This window comes from Hipposideros armiger, unplaced genomic scaffold, assembly GCF_001890085.2.
Source record: "Hipposideros armiger isolate ML-2016 unplaced genomic scaffold, ASM189008v1 scaffold_608, whole genome shotgun sequence".
Lineage (NCBI taxonomy): Eukaryota > Metazoa > Chordata > Mammalia > Chiroptera > Hipposideridae > Hipposideros > Hipposideros armiger.
In genome coordinates, this window is record NW_017731958.1 from 733,236 (window position 1) to 756,381 (window position 23,146).

At 38.3% G+C, this 23,146-nt stretch overlaps 1 protein-coding gene and 2 pseudogenes across 2 annotated transcripts in view; 1 reads left to right on the plus strand and 2 right to left on the minus strand.

Moving 5' to 3' along the window:
- The window catches only part of LOC109371994 (nucleolar protein 56 pseudogene), a 37,955-nt pseudogene extending 32,965 nt beyond the window's left edge, over window positions 1–4,990 (minus strand).
- MIS18BP1 (MIS18 binding protein 1) overlaps window positions 4,671–23,146 on the plus strand; it is a 48,433-nt gene continuing 29,957 nt past the window's right edge. For both annotated transcript variants that reach the window (XM_019624783.1, XM_019624784.1), the window contains exons 1-6: window positions 4,671–4,807; window positions 10,069–10,703; window positions 15,528–15,635; window positions 15,926–16,410; window positions 18,951–19,024; window positions 20,691–20,821. In XM_019624783.1, the coding sequence (XP_019480328.1) occupies window positions 10,160–10,703; window positions 15,528–15,635; window positions 15,926–16,410; window positions 18,951–19,024; window positions 20,691–20,821 (1,342 nt within the window). In that variant the 5' untranslated portion in view covers window positions 4,671–4,807; window positions 10,069–10,159. The remainder of the gene's footprint in view (window positions 4,808–10,068; window positions 10,704–15,527; window positions 15,636–15,925; window positions 16,411–18,950; window positions 19,025–20,690; window positions 20,822–23,146) is intronic.
- Window positions 6,583–8,816, minus strand: LOC109371995 (serpin B5-like; annotated as a pseudogene).

The window sequence follows — 23,146 nt, forward strand, 5'->3', positions numbered from 1 at the left end:
ATTATCCAGACCACTAGACGTGACCAGACATCCTGGCACCCATTTCTGGACCACATGGCATCCACCAGCCTGATTGCCTATCATCTGACTGATAACTCTCCTGGACCAATTCTAGGGCTAACAATGCAGGACTGATAATTCTCAAGAATGTACTTTTGCTATAGGGACTTTTTAAAATTTTCTCTCTTTTTTTGGACCACTCCGGGGCTTTTCCTAGGTGTGTTTCTAGTTTGCAAACTCTAACATCCTTGAATAAATCTCATTTATTTCTAGCAAAGCCTCCAGATTCTTTTTGAGTTTGTTCAACAGCATAAACAAAACAATCAGTTCTTAAAAATCACTTTGACCAAATATAAACATATCATTTGAAACAAAAGAGGAAACAAAGGAAAAGAGCTATTTGATAGGAAAATGAGGAAAATTAACTTCAAGGCATACACGTTAAACAACAGGGTTTTTATTTTCATATACAAAAAATGGAACAAAAAGATAGTCATTGCCATTTAAGCTACATCACACACTTGAATTATTTTACTTTTCATATCGTAATAAATACTCTTCATATCAAAACTAAATGTATCTTCTTAACCCCAGACCAATATTTTATCTGGTATTACCTACTTCTATAAATAATACCATTATCTGCCGCGTCCTGCGCAGCAAGGGCGGTGGAGTACGAGAGGGGCGGCGCAGGGTTATAGAAACACAAGAGTCAAGTATAGAGTTAAAGCGGGGCCAAAGGGCTGCAGCCTCTCTGGGACTGAGCCCTGAATCGGGCCAACGCATAGCTTTTATTGAGAAACTTTTCAAAGAAGTGAAACTGGTTTATTCTAAAGTCCAATTGCTACGTGCCTTATGGCTGTTTTCCATTAACCTACCCCATTGTATTCCAACACATACTGTGCTTTCATACACTCACACACAACCCCCAGATGGCATCCGCTGTACCGTGACTATAAAGATAAGGGAGATGAGCGATATCATTCCATCAGGTCTCGGCATTTCGAAACACCCTCTTGAGGAAACTTTACTGATATCATTCCACCGGGTCTCAGCATTCTGAGACACTTCCTCATGACCTCATTAGGTCAGGGGTTGGTGTGAGGGGGCGGTCGAGGACGTAGCTGTAGGGCAACAACTATCCATCAACTTTCCCAAACCAGAAATGAGGTTTTGTTTTATAATAAAAATTTCTATCTCTGAGGTCCCACATCAAACTGGCCATTTAATTCTGTCAAGTATACTTCCTTAATCTCTCGCCAGTGTGCCCATCTCCACTTCCAAAGTTTTGGGTTAGGCTCTCATCATACAGTACCTCGACTGCTACAAAAGCTTCTGAGATAGGCTTCCCATCTACAGTGTCATCCCATTCTAATCAATTCTCTACACACTGCCCAAGTGGTCTTTCTAAAACTCAAATGCTGGTGATAAAGTATAGAAACTGAATCACTCATACACTGCTGGTGGTATTTTCCAGCCACTCTGGAAAATAATTTGGCCATTTCAAAGAAACTAAACATACACTTACCATATGCTAGATATTACACTAATGGGCACTTGTCCCAAAGAAATGAAAACTAAATCCACACAAAAGCTTTAAATGATTTTTTATAGCAGCTTTATTTATAATAACAAAAAATAGGAAACAACCAAATTGTCCATCTATAGATGAATAGTTAAAGAGACTATGGGCACATCTATAAATAAAATGAACAAACTATTAATACAGCAACTTGGATCAATCTCAAGGGCATTATGTTGAATTTTAAAAAAGCCAATCTCAAAAGGTAACATGTTATATGATTCTGTTTATAAACACTCTCAAAATGACAAATTACTGAGCTAGAAAACAGATTAGTGGTGCCAGGGGTCAGGATTATTGAAGAGAGAGGGTATGAGTGTGACTCTAAAAGGATAGAATAAGGGTGATATTCCTGCTGATTAAATAGTGTTGTTTCTTGATGGTGGTAGTAGTTTTGCAAATCTACAGATGGGATAAATTCACATAGAGTTATACATACATTGTCCTAATGTCAAGTTCCTATTTTTGATATTGTACTAATAGTTATAATTATATAAGCTGTCGCCACTGGGGGAAAATAGATGAAGGGTACTCAGGAGCTCTCTGGGCTACCTGTGTGACCTCCTATGTATCTCTAGTTATTTCAAAATAGAAAGCTAAAAATAAACCAACATATCAATCTAAACTTACAAGTTGTAGTAGAAGAAAATAGGCGATTTCAATGTTGAATTTGTCCCAAGTTACAGGCAGAGTATATCTCGGCCAGCCTGTCTTTTGATCTCTTTTCTGGTGTTTACCAAAAGATTTCATTGGGTCATGTATCTTCTATTCCTATCAATATTTATTTATTTATTCATTCATTCATTCATTTCCTACATTATAAAACGATCATCTCTACATTGCAGTCAAACTCATTTCTTTAAAACAAATGTGAACTTGTCACTCTCTTACTTAAAAGCATTTGATGTCTTTCCTTTGCCCTTAAAGTTCTTAACATACCCCTTCAAAATAATCAGACATTTATCTCTCTCTAACCTTATTCATCACCACTCTTCTGCTAGCTTTTATTTTTTCATTCTTTAAACAAACTATTGCATTCTTTCCATCTCAATGTCATCATCCCAGCTGGCCTCCCCGGAATTAATTATTCCCTTCCTTCACCTAGCTAACTCCTGATATCCTTTAGGTCTCAGCTTACATAATATTTCATTACAGAAGACTACCTTAAGCCACTAACATTGTAATAAAACAATCTGCAGTATGATTTCCATACTGCTGTGTGATATGAAATCATTTTAGTGGTTGGTAAGCTTTTAATCTTACATTTATTTCTCTTGTCCTGTTACCAAACATGAAGTTTATAGATTAGGACTGGCCATTAATATAGCAATAACCACGTTGGATTCCCAAGCTCCATGTACCCTCTATGGGGTAATGTGATAAGAGCCAGACAGTAATTTCTGCATGTATAAAAAAAGGGTTGTTGCACCGCAGGATAGGACCTCTGAAATTATGAATCTGATAGCTTATATAACAACTGCTATACAGCTATATACCCTCATCTCCTGGGAGAGGAGAGAAACCTTATCTCCCTAAGGTAAACAAGTAATGTGGAATAGAAACAGATGGTTCTGGATTGCATCCCCTTGGAATGTGAAGAGCAAATGGAGCTGGTAAAAGGAGGCGTTATTTATCCTTATGCAAGTCATTTTCTTTACTAAAAAAGCATGACCAAGTAAAAATGGCAAAATAGGTAATTCCTAGAGTCCATTTTTTTTAACATCAAAATATCAAACAAATACTGTTAGTTTAACTTAGTCAGAACTCTGGGAAATAGTCAAAGGTTTACAGCAACCAAGAAAATGCTGAATCAATTGGCTAATTAAAAAAATAAAAATCCATAATGCTGAGTGTCTTCCCTTAATATTTCAAGGTTCCCATTTTGGCTGAAGGTGTGAGCCATAGCTATCTTCATCACCAGGCATAGAAACCTCTCGTACCTCTATTTCAGATGCTTTGGAGTATGAATACCTACCTCTTCAAAGTCCCATTATTCCACAAATAATATTCAAGACATGTCACTTAACATAGATTTTAAGTCTGGCTTTTCTCACAAACTTGGTGCAAATGCATGTCCAGCCATTTCCTCATTATGCTGCACAGGCAGAAACCTCATTTTATCTCTGTAGATTTGCTTCCCGCCCCACTTCAAAATGGGTTCTTTTCCTTACTTGCATTTATTTGCATACTTTAAATTTATATTTTGGATTCTGAATATTCAATGTGCACAAGATTTAGTGGATCTAGGATTTGGAAGAGGGGATTGCAAAAGTCACTTAAAAAATTTAATCCATCACAACCGTTTCAGTCCAGGCTTAATGGAGAAATGCGATATATGACTCTAGGATGTTGAGGAATTTTCTTGGGTGAGGCATAAAATAAACTCCTGTCCCAAATACTGACTTGGGGTGGGTAAGAGCTGGGGCGGAGTTCATGGAGAGAAGACGCAGGACTGGAGCTGGAAGAGATTTAGGGCTGAAAACCCTTGGTATTCCTCTGGCCCCTCCTTCTCTGCCTGCAAGACTGAAGCAAGGCGCCCCACGCTGTTTCCGGGCAGCGACTGAGTCTTGCCGGAGCGCTGAGGCGAAGGACAGGATACTTCGCAGAGGTTGGTCAGAGCAGAGCATCACCGGGTGCAGCCTCAGGCAGGGCTCAGCCTCAGCCCCCGTCACAAACTGCACCGCAACCCAGACTCGTATAGATTAAAGATTTTACGACTGGAGATGATATATTAAAAAAAAAATCACACTTCCTGGGGGAATAGCTCAAATTAAACATCCCATTGCAGATATAACTTTGTATTCAGTCCTTTATCCCCTCAAAAACAAAACGTTCCTTTCAGTCTCAAATATCTGACGGCCTGAGAAAACTAAAAGCTCTCGCAAACATATTCAGCAAGCTGTTTCCCCAGACACGGAAGAAACAGATAACTAAATGCGAAGAGCGAGCACACTGGTAGGTGAGGAGGGTAGCCCGGCAGGGCCAAACTTCATACAGCACAGCAGCGCCATTGCGCCGCAGCGTGCAGGCGACGTTTGACGTAGGCGTTCCTGCCGCAAAGCATAACGGGAGGAGCGGCGGAGTCCGCCGCGGGCGCGCGCCCCTTGAAGACGAAATGAACCCTATGGACTAGACGGGCGCGCTCGGCAGTCAGGCATCTTGGGATTACCCACTTTTTGTGGAAGCAGCATCGCCCACGCGTCGCGGGAGCCGCCTCCACTTCCCGTGAGTCCACGTGAAACGCACGGTGTCGCGATTCCTGAGTGCGCCAATCCCGGGCTGGCTGGAGGGCGGGCTCTTCAAATTTGAATTCCCACACTGTTGTGTGTGTTGGGGAATCCACGGCTGCGGGCTGGAGCCGACGTGGGTCCGAGGCGTGGTCCCCCTGGGGCTCCTGACTTGCCCCATCCGCTCCCTGATCCGCGCGAAGCAGAGCCGGGACTGCCGCGGTCTCTCCTGCCGGGCCCCTCACCCAAGGTACGGCCTCCCTGCCGCGTCCCCTCGCCTCCTGCCGCCGGTCCTCGCCGGCGCTGCGAGTCCCAGCCCTTCAGCCTTCTAGGCCCACGCAGGCTTTTGTACGTTTCTGGCTTTGGCAGTCGTTTCGCAACTACATTCGGTGTGTACATTTGTTTGCATGTCTACTGCAGTTATCAAGATAGAGACTAGACCACTTTCGTTCAGATTCGTTTCGTTGATGAGCGCTGTAGACCTGTTCTAAAAATCACTTCCAGGGGAAAAAACCCCGAAAACTTTAGAGTGATTGCCAAGTAGGAAAATTGTGTGCGTCCTGCCCGATTTGTCACCTTGGAACCCAAGAGCCACGGGACTATAGAAACAATTGATCCACCCAGCTTGTTTTCTTCTGATTAAATTACATATTGGTTGCAAACATTTTCAGATGTTAATAAAATTAGAAAATGCAAGGGCTCTTCATCTTACTCTACAAAGATAAATACTGTTTACAATTTGGTACACTTCCAGGTTTTCCCTCTTTCATATGCTCCTGTGCATGTGTGTTACAGAAATGCAATTGTACTGTTCTGCTCCTTCTCTTTTATTTAATATATACTAGCTGCTTTCTATGATATTACATATATATATGTTTGTATCGAATACATAGAATTCAATTGTATGGATGTACAGAATTTTGTCTCATATTGCTGGACATGTAGATTGTTTTTAATTTCTTGGGTAATTCAGTGAACGTCCGTAGGCAGTGCCTGTAAGAATTTGGGCTTTGACATCAGACTTGGGTTCTGCTCTTATTCATTGTCAATGGACGTTGGGCAGGTTATTTAACCACCCTATGCCTTAGTTTCCTCATCTTCATGGGGAATAACATGGGAATAATAACAGTGCTTAACTCTTAAGAATTGCTGTAAGATTATGTAGTGTCTGGTATGTATGCAGTAAATGGTGGCTATTATTACCACATATATATTTGCACTCTTCTGTAGATGTTTCTGTAAGAAAAAAATCTAGAAGTGCAATTTTTTTTAGTTGAATAATATTTTATTGTCAGTAGCATAGAAGAAATTAATTGTTCCTCCAGAGCAAAAAGAAAGTTGAACTTGTTTACAAGGAACTCTGGAGAAGAGTTGAGGGAGGGACTGTCACAAAATCTTCAGTAAATGTGCTCTTTTGATAGTGAATTAATATGTGAACTTGCAACATAGTTAACTTATCAGACCAACCTTTAAAATTACTATTAATGTAAGTTACTGACTAGCTATCTACGGACTTGGAAAAATAGGTGTCAAAGCAGCGTGAGCAATTCAATAGCTTTATATTTTCTAAAGGCCTAATACCCTTTCCCTTACCCACTATCACATTAGACAAAGAGACAGCTTCCTTCAACACATATAAAAGTCTTTTATTGGCTACCACGAGAGTTCCTGTGTATTTTAATTAAGTCTCTTGTTGTCAGACATCCAAAACTTTGTTGAGTCCGGTAGAAGCCCCTGCCAGTGGCCTGTCACCAACCAAATGACCAGGTGGGCAGTCTATCAAAAGTGAAAGTGAATTTTTAATTAGATCTGAACTTCCCCTTGAGGGGGCTGCACTTTAGCTACTATAGGTCTGCAATTCCTTATCTAACGTTCCAAAATCTTGAAAAGTTCTGAAAACAAAGCTTGTTCATAAACTGGTGGCATACACATTTGTCAACAAAACCTGACATTCCTGGGCTACTTAGAGTCTTTGTCCATTTTGTGTGACTATTCTACATTTTGTGGCAGAAATATTAAGGTATTGATTTACAGGAATTTTCTTTGTGAATGACTGTACTCGTATTCCAGCCCATAACCCTAGATAGTTTTCTCCTCTGGAGTGATTCCTTTTCATTCAGAGCATTGTCTTTTATTGGGGGGAGGCAGGAAACAAAAGAAAAGATAGGAAAAGATGTGCCTATTAGTGTGAGGGTTACATATGACAAGTACCAGCAGGTTCCTCATCCAGCAATATTAATAATTTATCAAATTTAGAAAGTGATTCTCTGGATACAGAGTTCACAGAGAAGTCACGTGGGACTTCACCAGGGCTCTGCCACTTAAGGAGAGCAGAACTTGCCAAAGAAAATGATGTTTCGAGTTTTGTGCCTGATGTAAATAAATGGGTCGTCATTGTTGTGTTGTAGAATTCATGATCCTGGCACCTCTGTGGCCTCCTTACCGTCTTCAGTTATTTCTAAGCACACTTTGAATAGCATTTGAGAGGGCCACTCTCTTGGTCTCTGACATTCCAGAGAAATCAGATGTATTCTCATTAAAGATAATTTTTCAGCCCTAGGTTTTCCAGATGCTTTGGGGTCAATCATCTTTTCCATCTTAAATTTTGGAATGGAGAGTATGACTTTGGCATTAGCCATGGTGCTGGGATTGTCCCACTGCAAGAGTATCTCTGAGTTGAGTTGTTTTTCAACCTTCTCTACGCCTGTGGACTCAGCCCTCCACATCGCTGGGTAGCAGGGTGAACATGCTGAGGTGCTTGTTTTGAAAGGGGAGCTCTGTGACTTTATGGTTGATACCGTCGATGTTGACCACGTAAAACGTGGCTTCCAGACTCATCATTTTCACTGGCTTGGAATCTGTCTTGTTGATCGGAAAGGGCATTCTTTGGTTTCTGATTCAGGAAATTTCTCCATCCGCTTTCCAACAAAGTAGGCAGCATGAACCACAAAGGTTTTGGTCTGGACACTTATGCTGTTGTCAGATAAAATGTTCTCAAAGTGGCCATCTGTGAGATCCTTGATTGCATTGTTCTGGCCTTTCATTTCTTCCAGTTTATCTTGGAAGTCAGCTATTTGAATTTCCTTTAAGTTGGGTCTCTTGGTTGACCTGAAGAACTCTGGAATGATTCAGAGATTTGTCTGTGTGGAGCCTTTTGATTAGTTTTCAGCGAGTAGAAGGAACTAAGTTCGTTTATATCCAGCGTTACTGTTTGAAATCCAAAGGACACAACTTTGACATTTTCAAAGTGAAGGACCTGTCCTTTCGTTTGCTGTGTCACCTTTGATGCCTGCTTGAGCAAGTGACAGGGAGGTGGAGAGAAGAGGACATTGCATGCTGACTCCTTTTCACACAGTTGTTTGAACAGGTCAACTGCAAAAGCTGAATTTGTGAGTTGCAGGGCATCCTTTGCGAACCTGAGTTGTAGTTCTTTTTTTTCCCCAAATGTACCATTTGCCAGTTATCTTACAACTCCTCTTATTTTTCCCAACTCCAGCTCCCAGTTTTTGGTTAGTGTGCTTTGAGATTTTTGACCCATTCCATTACGATAACTAGTAGTAGTACTGCTACCACTACAGTAAATTCTTAGAAAAAATGTTCATGTCTTTTTGGGAAGAAGAGTAACAGTTACATTCAGTATCATATCCATGACAACAATAGTTCTTCAGCCTTACTTCTACATGTACATTTACTATAAATGCTCATAGCTAGCCTGTTCTGATGCTCTTCAAAATCTTGACTAGTCACCTCTCCATCCTACTCATGCTTGCTTGAATTGAGAGGGAAGAGGTTGGGCAACCTAAAAGAGAGTAGTTATGGGCTGGTTCTCAAGAGCCTTTCAATGTGACCATAATTATCTGGCTTTAAATGAAAACAGTTCTATATGTGTACTACACATTGGCCTTATTTTCAGTTCTGCTAGTTAACTTGCAGTTTATACTTCTTGTTGAGCATTTCATTAGGTTCTGATGAATTGGGATTGTGTAAACCTGTGCATAGTTTGCCATTTTCCCGTGCAGTTGTCCCAGTTTGTTTATTTTCGTTTTTGAGAGTTTAAAGTGTATGGCTAGCGAATATTGTAATTCCCAGCACAAGACTCCTGGCACTAGCACATTGCCGCATAATTGTATGTGTTAGTACATACTTGCTGAATTAACATTCTGTGGAAGAATTCAATAGTTTTTATGTCACAGGCTAGGCTCCCAAGATACCCTTCCTTGTTGGCTCTTGTTAATGAAAAATATTTCCTTTTTTTTCTCTTATAAACTGTTGGAAAAATAGTTGTTTGTATGTGAATTTTTAACTTGCATATTTATTTCTCACAGAAGTTACTGTAGATAAAGATACTTGATGTCTTTAGTCTCACTGCATTAGTATTTTCTGTGATAGGCTTTTTATGTTTTTATGATGTCAAAGACTTATTGGAATGGTTATAAATTCAGCATTAAGAGATGCTATAAATCTAGACTGGTAAGTTCCAAGCTCCTTGGGCTGATATATTTATCAGGTATTATAGAAAGCAACTGTATGGCTTATCACCTAGAATCATAATTTCTGCATGTCAGATATAAAATTTGTACATAAGAAACAAGCTAAAACAATACTAAGACAATCTATGCTCAAGTACATGATTCCCTTGAAAAATTCTAAATAGCATTAGATTTTTAAAAAATTAGAATGAATATAATTTTCTTTTGAAGGTTTTTTAACAAAAACCTCATAATTAAAATGTTCTGCAGCATAACAAAATCAGGATTGGGGATTATTTAGCTAAAAAATAGAATGGATTTTTCAGCTTTCATTAGGATATATCATTGTAGCTGCTGCCTTAAAATTTAAGTGCCTAAAGGGAAAAACAATATTTGTGAAACTTAATATTTTATAACCTAATATACTGCCATATGCAGATGTCATTTAGTGCTTTGTAATGCAAATACTAGGTTGGAAGTTCCAGGACTTGAAGTTTAAGTAAATTTCAAAAACAGATATTCAAAATTCAATTCATAGAGTTATTAAGTAGATGACTTGATGGATGCTGTTTTTTTTGTAGAGAAGTAAATTTAAAGACCAAACAGCTCATCTATTAAAAAATAAAAAATAAAATGAGATTTAACAAAAATATAAAATTTTAGTCTGACTTGTGAGCTATAGGTTACCCAGTGTTGTTATGAACCAATTAAACCTTTTGTCGTTATGCAATGCAAATAAACTTGTTCTGCACCAAAGCATGATAAAAGTTGATTTCACATTGAATTACAGATTCCTCTGGGCCCTTGCTGAAGATCTGTCCTGAACACCATGTTTACGTGAATTTTCTGATGGAGGAAATTGGTTGCTCCTGTTTATCAAGATGATTACAACACCTTTGAAACATCCAGGAATTCACTTGTCCTCAGAGACATCTTCTCAAAGGGGAAATATGCCCATTCATGCTGTCTTTTTTGACAGCATTCCTTCAGGCACACTTACTCCTGTAAAAGATTTGGTGAAATATCAGAACTCCTTTTTAAAATTGAATAACCGTAAAATGAATCAATTCCTAGAAACAACAATTTCTAAAAATAAAAATATACTTCAGTCTACCATGCTAACAGATGCTGCCACCTCTAATAGTTCTCTTGATATCAGTGCTATAAAGCCTAACAAGGATGGATTAAAAAATAAAGCAAAGTATGAATCACCAGGAAAAATATTTCAAAGAATGAAAGAAAAAGTATTGCCTAACAAGCAAGAACAAGCATCAAGAACCAGTAGTTTGTTGGAACCACAAAAAGCTGAAAGTAATAAAATATTCACTCCTAATGGAGCTGAGAAAAGAGTATTTCAGCATACCTACCTCTGTGAAGAAAAGGAAAACAACAAATTATTCCAATCAGAAAACAGCTCACTAAGAGGTTAGTTTTATTATGTGTTGGTTAAAAAGCTATATAATGTGTTGTTTATTGTGTCTGTCACTGTTTTAGGTATTCCAAATACAGCAGTGAGCAAATGAACAAAAATCCCTGCACTTATATAGCTAGCTCACATTCAGTCGGTGGGAGACAGATACAGTAATTAAGTAATTTTTATGGTACAGTAGAAGAGAAGTGCTGTGGAAAGAAAAACCAGAGTAAGGATGATGGGGAGAATTAGAGCAGGTTGTATTTTCAGTGGGGTGGTCAGGGTATGCTTCAAAGAAGGTATTTGAGCTGAAAACTTGAAGAGGGTGATAGATACAGATAAGTATCTTGCGCACTGGGGAAGGATGATCCAGACAGATAACAGTTGGTACAAATGCCCTGAAATAGGAGCATGCCTCACAAATTCAAGGACTAGCTAGGGGATTAGTGTATCATAGAGGTAGTGAACAGAGCTGGGGAGGTAGGGATAAATAAGACAGGGTCAGATAATGTAGGGCCTTTGGGGCGAATGTACGAGTGTGGCCCTTTACTGTGAGCAACATGAGCCATTGGAGGATTTTAAGCAGAAGAAGGACAAAGCCTGACTTACCTTTTAAAAGTATCACTCTGGCTGTTAATTTGAAATAGTTACTGCAGTAATCCAGGTGAGAAATGGTATTGGCTTGGGCCAGGCGGTCGCAGTGAAGACGCATAGAAGTGGTTGGATTCTGGATATATTTTGAAGGAAGAGCCAATCAGATTAGCCCATCTATGGGGTGTGTCATGTTAGATAAAAAAGATGACTCCAGGGTAGGGTTTTTTTTTTCTTGGTTTGTTTTTTTGTTTTTTTTTTTTTGCTTTTTTTTATTGGGGAATCAGGGGAGGGGAACAGACAAGTTGCTGTCCCTTTGTTCTTCAGTCTAGTTGTGGAGGACGTTGCTTCACTGGCCCATGTTGGTAATTATCATTGTGCTCTTCCTGGGTGAGGCAGATCAGTTGCCGGCCTCTGGACGACTGCTCATGGCGGCTCTTGGCAGCTTACACTGGCTGCCGGCTGCTCACGCTGGCAGCAGGCCACACACGGTAGCTTATGGCAGCCCACTGCAGCAAGGGCTGCAGCCTACACCATCGCCTCACGGCAGCCCAGCTCCAAGTCGAGCTGTTGTTCACGATCTTAGCTGTAGAAGGCGCAGCATCACTGGCCCTCATGTGGGATCTGAACCTGGGCCCTGCTGCTCAGAGCTGGCGTCCCAAGCTAGCTCTTAACCAGTGTGCCACTTGGCCGGCCCGGGGTGGGTTTTTTTGTTTGTTTGTTTTAGATGTTTGGTTTTTTATTCTTCTCAAGCAACAGGAAGGATGAAGCAATTTAACTGAAATGGATCAGACTGAAGGAGGAATAAGACCGGAGACTTAGTAATTAAGTTTTGTAATGTGAATTTTGATTACGTCTGTTAATGAAGTGTAGGTGTGAATTAGGCTCTTGGAAAAAAATAGTTGGAATTTAGGGAAGTAGTCCAGGTGAGGAAAATATATTTGGGAATCATTAGCCTCTAAATGGTGTTTAAAGTTTTGAGATAAGGTGAGATCATCAAGGAGTAAATGTAGAAAGAGAAAACATTCAAGAATGAGTTCTGGGACAACTCAATATTTAGAAGTTAAAATAAAGGATAGAAGGTAGTGAAGGCCACTTAAAAGAAGATGAGGAAGAAAAAAAACCAGGTGTGATATTTTGGAAGCCAAGAGAACAAAATGCTTCAAGGGAAGAGTCATTAGTTGTGTTTAGTGCAGCCAGTTGGTCAGGTAAGGTGAAGGCTGAGATTTGACCATTGGCTCTAGCACCATGGAGGTCCTTGGTGACTCTGATGAGGGCAGTTTTGATGGAGTGATTCAAGAACATGATTCAAAAGGGTTCAAGAGAATGTGAGGAGAGATATTGACAGTGATGAATATAGACAGCTTTTTGAGGGGAGCTGAGAAATATGGGAAGTATGGTTTTAAAATATTTTACTGTTTTTAATAATTGGTGAAATAACATTTTTGTATGCTATTAGGAATAATCCAGTAGGGAAGGAAAAACTGAGATAGGAAGTCTGATACCCTTGAGTAGCTGAGAGGGAATAGAATCCAAAAGTGGAGGTTTGGCCTTAGCGAGGAACCTAACCAGGTCATCAGTCAAACAAGAAGATAGGCAGTGTTACATGACTTCAGAAATAATTTGAAATAGGAAGTAAAGTCATCAGCTGAGAGTATGGGAAGCAGGTATTAAAATTTGAGGAGGTAGAGGTTTGCCTAGTGTAAGAGTAGAAGATTAAATGGTCTAGGCTGAAATTTGATTTCCTGGGCAATGTTAAGGACCTCCTTGAGATTTGTGGGCACGAATTTAAATGAGACCAATCACTATGTTTGTGAGTTTTCCTCTATCCCTATTTAGCTATATAGGTGCTGGTGGGGAATAGGCAGGGGATTAGATTTTATCAGGATTGTAATTTTGCAAAATAGGATGAAGTCAGAGGATAAGGTACCTGGGATGTGTGTGCAAGGTGGTAACCACAATTGGCCATGAAATATCCCTCAAATATCTAACAGTTAACTTAAGTATCATGACTCATATCTTCCATATCTTCCCCCTTTACCATAACCTATCGCCAGTCGTGTTTGTGACTTAGTACAGTAACGACATATTTCATAGCGGTATCTTTGTGTGCAATGAATCTGTGAGATCATTTGCTCCCGACGGCGGGTTAAGTTGGTTAGACAAGGAAAAGAGAACCTGAAGGAGATGAGGAAGTGTCAAGAAGTGTAGTGTATGTCTTGTTGGGATAGTAGATTTGAGAGAATGATCTGGAAAGATAGAATATGGCCAGAAATTGGGATACTTGAAATTAAGATTTTAGTGAATTGCAGTAATTAATAAAGATATTTTGCATGTGTTATCTCATTTAATCTTTTCAGCAAATACTATGGGTAGATACTCATTTAATAGTGTAGGAAATGGGGCTGATTAAAAGGTTTTGTCTGGGGCCAGTCGAGTGGCGCATTGGTTAGGAGTTGGCTTGGGATGCCAGCTCTGAGCAGCAGGGCCCCGGTTTGTATCCCACATGAGGGCCAGTGATGCTGCGCCCTCTACAGCTAAGATTGTGAACAACAGTTCGACCTGGAGCTAGGCTCCCATGAGTCACCGGCCAGCATGAGTGGCCGGCAGCCGGAGTGAGCTGCCGTGAGCTGCCGAGCTGCTCTGAGTGGCCATCCAATGGCTGGTGAGCAACTCCCTCTCCTGGGAAGAGTGCAGTGATAATACCAACATGGGCCAGTGAAGCGACGTCCTCCACAACTAGACTGAAGAACAAAAAGGACAGCAACTCATCTGTCCCTTTCCCCGATTCCCCAATGCTGTTCCCTCCCCCAATTCCCCAATAAAATGTTTAAAAAAAAAAATGTTTTGTCTGCTCTGTGTCCCACAGGTAAAAAGTGATGGACTGAGAATGAAATATAGGTATCTATTAGAAAATGCATGCTCTTAACTACTACACAATAGATTGTGGGTGCATTGTTTCCTTTCAAAGACAATGATATATTTTGACACAAAAAGCAGAGTTTTCTAAGGAAGTTTAGGATAGAGGTGGGGGAGTACACAAAATAATTCTTTTCTCACACAGCCTGGAAGAAAATGGAGAAGCAAATTAGTGCACATTAAAGCACATTTTATATGTAAAGTAGAATTAGAGGAAGAAATAACTGCTTTGAGAATCTGATGACTCTTTTCCCAGAAAATGCACATACATACAAACACAAATTTTGTATGTAATTTCAGGGATCTTTTAGAGTCTCTGCTGGGTCCTTGGACTCTCAAATAAATGACCCAGATTATGCAGCGTGTTATATTTGATCATATTACCTACTTGTCTTTACTGCATTACCCTGCCATTTCTAGTAGAATGAGTTAATAGAAATAGAAATTTATTCTTTTATGACACATCCTTATAAAAAATATTTTTTAATTTTTATGAGTTTGTTTCAGCCAGAACTGATGACATATGCCAGGGAGCAAGATTGCAAATGCTCCCGGAGAATAAGTTTTGCAACTTCTATAATGTTTATATTAAGATTTCTAAGGACAAAGTAACATACTTATTAAAGCGCAATCACTTCCAATTTGTTTCAAGTATAATATTTGAAATTAAACATGAAATAATTCAGTTTTCCTTCTCTGGTACAAATTTAAGTCTATTACCTTCCCCTTTCTGTGTGAAAGAAACTTATTTCTATACTGAAGAAAATGTATGCAATACTAGTATTTCCTGTTGTGCAGTTGATAGCCTACCAGATTTGTGCCTTTGAAGGCCTGCAAAAGAGATGTCAAAGGGGTACAAAATTATGACTGAGTCTCAACATTTTGATTTTTAAAGTATAAATTACAGCTCTTCAACTGTCCTTTCACCTTTTAGAAATTTACAGCAGCTAGAATCAGAATTCTGAAGACTGGACAGCACTTCATATATAGTCTTAACATATATATAGCTGATTTGTGGCAGCACCAGATTTGTATTCCAGATCCCTAGGCTTCTGAGTCCAGTAGTATACTTTTGTCTAGAGCTGGCAAGTTGTAACATGGTGTAGTTTTAAAAAAATTTTTCTCAGCATAATGTAGGTGTAGAGAATGGGGTGAAGGCATGAGAAGATAATAAAGGGTAAAACTTATGTAACTCTCGTGTATTAGAAAAGTATACTACATTGGTCTGATCATTACTGAAACTTTATTTCAAGATTTTAAAAAGGCATTCTTTTCTTCTCAGTGACTAACAGAACTCATCTTTTTCTTTCTTTAAAAAAAAATCACAGCCTCCATACAAGAAGTTCCTCTAGAACCATCAAATATTTTACTCCCAGTCCAGCAAAAGGTTCAGTGTCAGCAGGAAAAGAAAGTGCCTCTGCACAATTTAACTTATGGTAAAGTGCTTTTTGTTTTATTTTTTAGTTTGTTATTTGAATATATGGTTAAATGTTCTGGGTAATTATTTTCCCTGTGTAGGCAGGCAGTAAGCACTGATTGTGGATAAAGATTGAATCATAAAAGCTAGAGGCACTCTGAGAAAGACTGTTGTAAGGGGTGGGAGGGAGCTAGAGCATTCCTAACCCAAAGACTTCCTTTTAATATAAAGTGTTAAATTGTCCTGTTTCTCTCTTTTAATTCCATGTGATTCTTGTATAAATTTTGTTTGGTTTTGTATTTTTTGCAGAGCTTCCAATTCTGAACCAGGAACATGAAAGTATTTTAGCCACAGGAGTCTCAAACAGGGCATTAACTAGAGCTCAGTTGGCTAAACAAATTCTTCATTCAAAGGGGAATACAGTTGCAACCACTAAGTTCAAAAAGGACACGTTTATTTTAGGAGGCAGCGACTCAGCCTGTGAAAAATCCCCAAGTTCTACTATTGAGACTCTCAATACTGACTGTGTTCATATTAAAAATGGCGATCAATTAATGTTTTTTGATAGTGAGGTGACAACAAAAAGGACTTCACAACAGGAAATTAAGGAAGGAAATGAGAAAACAATGCCCAGAGAGACTGATCTTCCAGGGCCCATAAATGATACATGTAAAATTGTGCTTGCAACTCCAATCTTTCATGTAACAACACCTCGAAGATCAAAAAGATGTGTTTCAAAGACTCCTCCTCCAAGTATATTTCAGACTATTACAAATGGAGTTAAAAAAAATAAGGTAGGAAAACCTTTAAGATAGATGTGTATTTCTGTTTTTACCCCTGTTTTTCAAGAGCTTGAACTCTTATGCTCTCTGATTATTAACAGTAGCTTCCTTTTTATGTTTTATTATTTAGTGTAAAGGCAGTATGGCCTAGTGAAAAGAGCAGTGGGTTGAAAGCAAGAAGACCCAGGTGTTAAGTCTTACCTTTCTCTATTACTAGTTGTATAGTCTTCAACAATTTACTTCCTTTGGGGATGAACACTGAGTTCATTCTTGTTCTTAATTTTTTTTTTCTGATTTTTGGGGTACTATTAATAGAGCAATTAAAAGAGAAAGGAATTACATATAGCATCTGAAGATTTGAGAATTTTTTCTGTTGTAATCTAGTAATCAGTAAAAGACTTCAGACCATCAAACTATGTTGCATTAGGACAAATTCTCTGAAGAAAGTGGAATGGAAAAACATATTCAAGGAGAAAGATACAATGTAAAATTTCCAGTTGTTAGAGTTTTGTCTGTTAATTTTTTTTAAGAAATTTTATTGGGGAATAATGAGTTTTTCCAGGACCCATCAGCTCCAAGTCAAATAGTTGTCTTCGATCTAGTTGTGGAGGGCACAGCTCCTTGGCCCAAGTGGGAATTGAACCGGCAACCTTGGGGCTGCAGCCCCTGCTGCAGTGGGCTGCCATAAACTACTATGTGTGGCCAGTAGCCGATGTGAGCTGCCCAGAGTCGCCATGAGCGGCTGTCCAGAGACCAGCAACCGATCTGCCTCACCCAGAAAGAGCGCAATGATAACACCAACATGGGCCGGTGAAGCAACGTCCTCCACAACTATACTGAAGAACAAAAGGACAGCAACTTGTCTGTTCCCCTTCCCCGACTCCCCAATGCTGTTCCCATCCCCCAATTCCCCAATAAAATCTTTAAAAATAATAATAAAATAAATAAAACACCTCCAGTTATCTCATGCCTTGTACGTATTTTAAATAGTAATGATGACCCCCTGATACTTTATTATTTATTTGTCTGTCTGTTTGGATGTCACTACCAATGCTCCACTTTCTTCTGGCCCCACTTCCCCCGCACCAAGAGTGTTTGCTCTGAGAGGGCAGCCATCTTGTATTGTTTCTTGCTGAATTCCCCACTCCCAAAACAGTGTCTGGCACCTGGAGCTCAACAAATATTTGCTGAATGAATATGAATGAACATTTTGACATTTTATATAAACAGTATGGTACAGAATTCTAGAGCCAGAATTCCATATGTGTAACCCATCTGTGCCATTAACTAGCTGTGGGTGGCATGGCAAGTTATATAACTAGACCTTAAGAGAGTATCTACAAAACAAAAAACATTAATAGCGACCTCCTAGTGTTATGAGGATAACATGAGTTGATGCAACTAAGGTGCTTAGAACATTACCTGTTATTAGCTTTTATTATTTATTTATTTGTTTGTTTATTTATTTATTTATTTATTTTTTAGCTGAGCCATCCTGCCACCTGTTGACAGCTCAGCAGCAGCTCAGCTCGGGCTGGGCATTGAACCGCTGTTGCGCAGAGCTCGCATTCTTGAGCGAGCTCTTAACCAACTGATCCACTCGGCCGGCCCTAACTTTTATTTTTAATACCATCTCACCGATGCTTTGTTATATATCAGGTAGTTCCAAATGTGGAAGTAGGAAAAAAAAAAGGAATTTTATTGTCTCGTCCCAAGTCCTACCTATAATTTTTTAAATGAACATAATTGAGAAGTGCAAAAGAGCACCCTTTCATTTTGTCTTTTCCTGACTCAGCATAAAACTACCACTGAAGAATTTGTCTTTATAATTTTATATATATAGTAAATGGTTAGACTGGTTAGTTTATGACTTTGGGCTATATATCGCATCAAAAATAGTTCAGTGTTTGTTACGCAATAGAAACAATTTCTTAGCACAGATGTTCACAGAAATTTTCCTCTTTAATAGTATTTTACTTGTCTTAAAATAAGGAATTCTCTGAGCTGCTCAGACATTTGCTTTGGAATAGAATGCTGTTAAATATAGATTACTAGCAATCACCGTTATAATTAATAGAAAATTGAATGCAACTGCAAATCAACTTTGCAAAAAAATATGCTGTAATTTTTTAGGGATAAGAGTGATGGTAGCATGTATACTACACAACTGACTGACTTTTTTCTCTATTATTGGGCCTTTTGTGAGACTTGGTGTTTTAATGGCTATCTTAGGATTTTAGGTGATTTTTTTTTTCTCCCAGTGGTTGAGATAGTTGGTAATAAGAATATTTAAAGTATAATTGGTTCTGGATTGTAGAACAAACTATACAGTACAATTTCAGTTCAATCTATCTCATTCCATCTTTTCTGTTTCATTGTTTATGAGTTTTTACCTTATTGCTACTTGAAATAGAATGTGATTTTTAGATAGATGAGCACTAAGGAATCATTGGATTACTTATATGAGTTTTTGCTTTTAATGTAAATTGATTTTATAATGCTTATGCTACAAGTAATACAGGAAATTTATACTTTATTTTATGCTTGATTAGGTAGTCCAGCTACAAGAATGGATGATTAAAATCATCAACAATAACACAGCTATATGTGTAGAAGGAAAATTGATGTAAGTATAACATTTGAATACTCTTTTAATAAAATTTATAATAAGATACCTGTGTTTAAGAACTGAAAAGGAGATAGATGTAAAATAGCGTCTTTCTGCAAAACAGAGACTTTATAACGAGGTTACAAACTTAAGGCAAAAAAAGTAAAATGACTATATGTGTTGATTGTAACCAGCTTTCTCTTTTTTGCCTGTTAAGTTATTTTTTAAATAGTGACAGTTCAAATTTGTATACGTAGTGCTTTATTTTTTTTCAGAGGTTCTAATAAATGGACTGGTATTATATGCTTAATTATATATTGCTAGTTAATATTTACTACATGCATTTCAGTCCATATTCTCACATCTAAATTGGGACAACCAGATATAAATTACTGATCCAGAAAAGGAATCAAAATTACTTAAAACTTTGCCATATAGCTATATATTAAATAATCCATTGGCACTTTCTCCCTAAAGTTGAAAGCATCATCAGGTAAGTTGGCTTTGCGTAATTCTACTAATCTCTTACTGCCATTTCCTGTTCATCGATTTCTTAGTGGTAAAAAAAAATGATAAAAGCTTGTAATAAAAACAATACAGGATATCACTGTTCAAGGTGCTTACCTGGAAGTTTAGAAGTTGAGTATGTAAATCTGTCCTGCCCACTCTATTTCAGCCTGCCTTGTGCCCACTTCCTGAATTTCCAAGAGGCAGTGTAGATTGCCTTCGTGATAATCCCATTCCTGCTGCTTACTGACTGTGTGATTTGGGCAAATTACTCTTTTTCAGTCTCAGATTTTTCATCTGCACAATGGTGATGATATTACTACCTTTTGAGTTATTTGGAGGATTAAGGGAGTTATATTTTTAAGACTTGAGAACAGTACTTTTAGAGTGCTATTTAAATGTTAAATAAAATTAATAAAGCAAAAAAGAACAGAATGAGAAATAACATTGTATTAAAGTACAATGTATGAATTTAATCCCATTTCACCAAATTAAAGGAATGTAACTTTCTTTCTTATTACGCTTAGACTTAGTATATTATTATCTGGTGAAATGGAAAATGTTCAACATTTATCTAATAACATATTCATATTTCATTCTATTTTATATTCTTAGTTTTATTTAAGGAAATATGAAGAATAGACTTACGGGTCATTGATTTGATATTGCATTTTGTTTTTTCCCTGGAACCTCTTTATGGTACTTTCCAAAGAGGAAGGTAAAATCATTTGGCTGTATAGTGAGAGTGAACAAACCACAAGGTTAGATGGATCCAAACTGTATAATTGCTTGACAGCTAACACAGCATGGACCCTAAGAAGAGAGATGGGGGCATCATTCTTTGGAAGTTTAGCATCAGTTAAGGTGGACTTGCAAGCATTGTCAGCACCAGGTATTTAGAGAGGTTCCCTGCTCACTTGCTAGTGGTGTATTTTTATACTTAGGGGTATGGTTTGGTCACAGCAGTTTCTTGGCACATACTCTGAGGATCACATTACCCAGGCAGTTGAATTCTGCTGCAATGTTTGGCCCTCAAAAATTTTATAATTATATTAATATTGTTAATGTAGCTGGAATGCACATTTATATTACAAATTTATATACTTATCTACATTGTGACTACTGGTAAAATGTGAATATTTTGGCCTTAACTAAGTGATTTTTTTTTTCCTCCTAGGCACATCACTAACGTATATTGGCACAGTAATGCAATTATAGAACGGATTAAGCACAACAAACTTAGGACATTATCAGGAAACATTTACATATTAAAAGGGATGATAGACCAGATTTCCATGAAAGAAGCAGGTAATGGCTCATTATTAATTGATGTTATTTTAATAAGTGATGCAGTGAACCATATTTCTAACAGTAATATACATTTTTACTTCTAATTAGGTGTTTTAAAATTAAGAGTCAAAATGAAAAATTAAAACAGAATTGACAACATTGTGTGAAACTATTATGTGTTGATCTTTTTTTTCTCTGATGTAGTCTCTCTTCTTGACCGTTTTAAGTCCAGTCAGTTTTTAAAAAAAATTCAAGGGACGTGTGTTCCCTTGTTTGGGAGGAATTACTTTATAAGATTATGATTTGACTCCCTAGCTCCTTTCTTTGTTGAACCCGCCCAGCACAACCCTAATCCTGGTGTAATCTAATTTTCTGCCTGTGCCTTGCACACAGCTATTGTGACTGAAGAAAACACATCTGAGCAGTCCACGTTAAGTTTATGATGACCGGCAACAAGTTGTGGTCCCTGAGTGCAACTTGGTATCCGGCCACGTTTCCCTAATCCAGTCACTCTCCCACTCTCCATGATGACTATTTCATATTTTTGCAATCTCTCCAGTACCTCTTCCGTCCGTCTTGCGGCGGGCAGGTGGTGTGGAGGAGGGAGGGATCACTTGAGCAACAGGAACAATCAGAAGAGAACTTCTATTTCACCGTATCTGCTCATCTGCTTGCATCTGTATCTGCTTTTATTACGAATGAACTGTCCATGTGCCTGTCTATGTCAGCCTCTCCACTTGTACGCTAGCTCCCATTTTCCTTCTTTTATTCAAAAATATCACTGCAGTAATTCTCCCTTCTGTCAAAAACAATCCCTGTTTTAACCACACTCTTTCAACCACTAGTGCTTTCAATCACAACAAAACAACTTGAAAGATTTATTATATCTAATTCCTCTTCAATTTTTCCCATTTTTTTCTTGAATTCTCCTTAATCATGCTTTGATCCCCAGTTCTTCACTGAAACATCCCTTATCAAAGTCACCAGTGGCCCCCACTTTGCTAAATCCAGTATAATGTCACAGTTAATCATACCTTCATCCTTGAAGCACCATCTTTAATTGGCTTCTGGAATGATATATTCCGATTTTCTTGCTGCTTTACTCCTGTTCCTTCTTAGTTTCTTTGCTCATTTTTCTTTTTCTTCTTTACCTCTAAATAATGGGGTAGACTCAGGCTCTTTCTGTACTAAGCCCTGTGTGGATTTCTTTTAGGCTTTAAATCTTACCTATATGGTGACAAATGCCATGTTTATATCTCTAACCAAGACTACTCCCCTAGCCACTCAACTCCTTTTCCATCTGCCCACTGACATCTCCATTAGGGCGTCTATAGACATCTCAAACTGAATACAGTCATGCATCACTTAATGACGGGGATATGTTCTGAGAAATGCATCGTTAGGCAACTTAGTTGTGCAAATATCACAGAGTGCACTTACACACACCTAGACGGTACAGCCCACTACACACCTAGGCTACGTGGTATAGCCTAGTGCTCCTAGGCTACAAACCTGTACAGTGTGTTACTCTACTGACTACTGTAAGGAGTTGTAACACAGTGGTAAGCATTTTTATATCTAAACAGATAGAAAGCATACAGTAAAAATATGGTATAAAATAAAAAACATTACACCTGTGTAGGGCACTTACCATGAATGGAGTTTATAGGACTGGAAGTTGCTCTGGGTGACTCAGTGGGAGTGAATGTGAAGGCCTAGGACATTACACTATGGTAGACTTTATAAACACTGTACTCAGGCTACCTGAAATTCATAAAATTATTTTTCTTCAATAATAAATTAATTTTAGTAAGTTAACCTTAGCTTACTGTGACTTGTATAAACTTTTTAATTGTTTTTAACTTTTCAACTCTAAGTAATAACTTAGCCTAAAACACAAACACGTTGTACAACTATACAAAAATCTTCATATCCTTATTCTATATTAATAGCTGTGAGTAATGCATTGCGCTATGATGTCATAACAGGTATGATGTCACTAGGCAATACAAATTTTTCAGCTTCATAATGATTTTATGAGACCACCTTCATATGGGACCACCTTTGTGTATGCAGTTCATTGGTGACCGAATCATCATTATGCGGTGCATGACTGTATATCTAAAACATGATGTTCTCCTTTAAATCTGCTTAGCCTAATCTTCCCTTTCTGTATTTCCAATGGTTAGCCAAAATCCTTGGAGACATTCTTAAATCCTCAGTTTGTCTCACACCCACATCTAGTGCGCCAGTACCTCCTATTGGCATTATCTCCATAAAATACCCAGAACCTAGGCCTCTGCTGACCACTGTGGGTCAGACCTCCCTCTTCTCTTTTCTTTT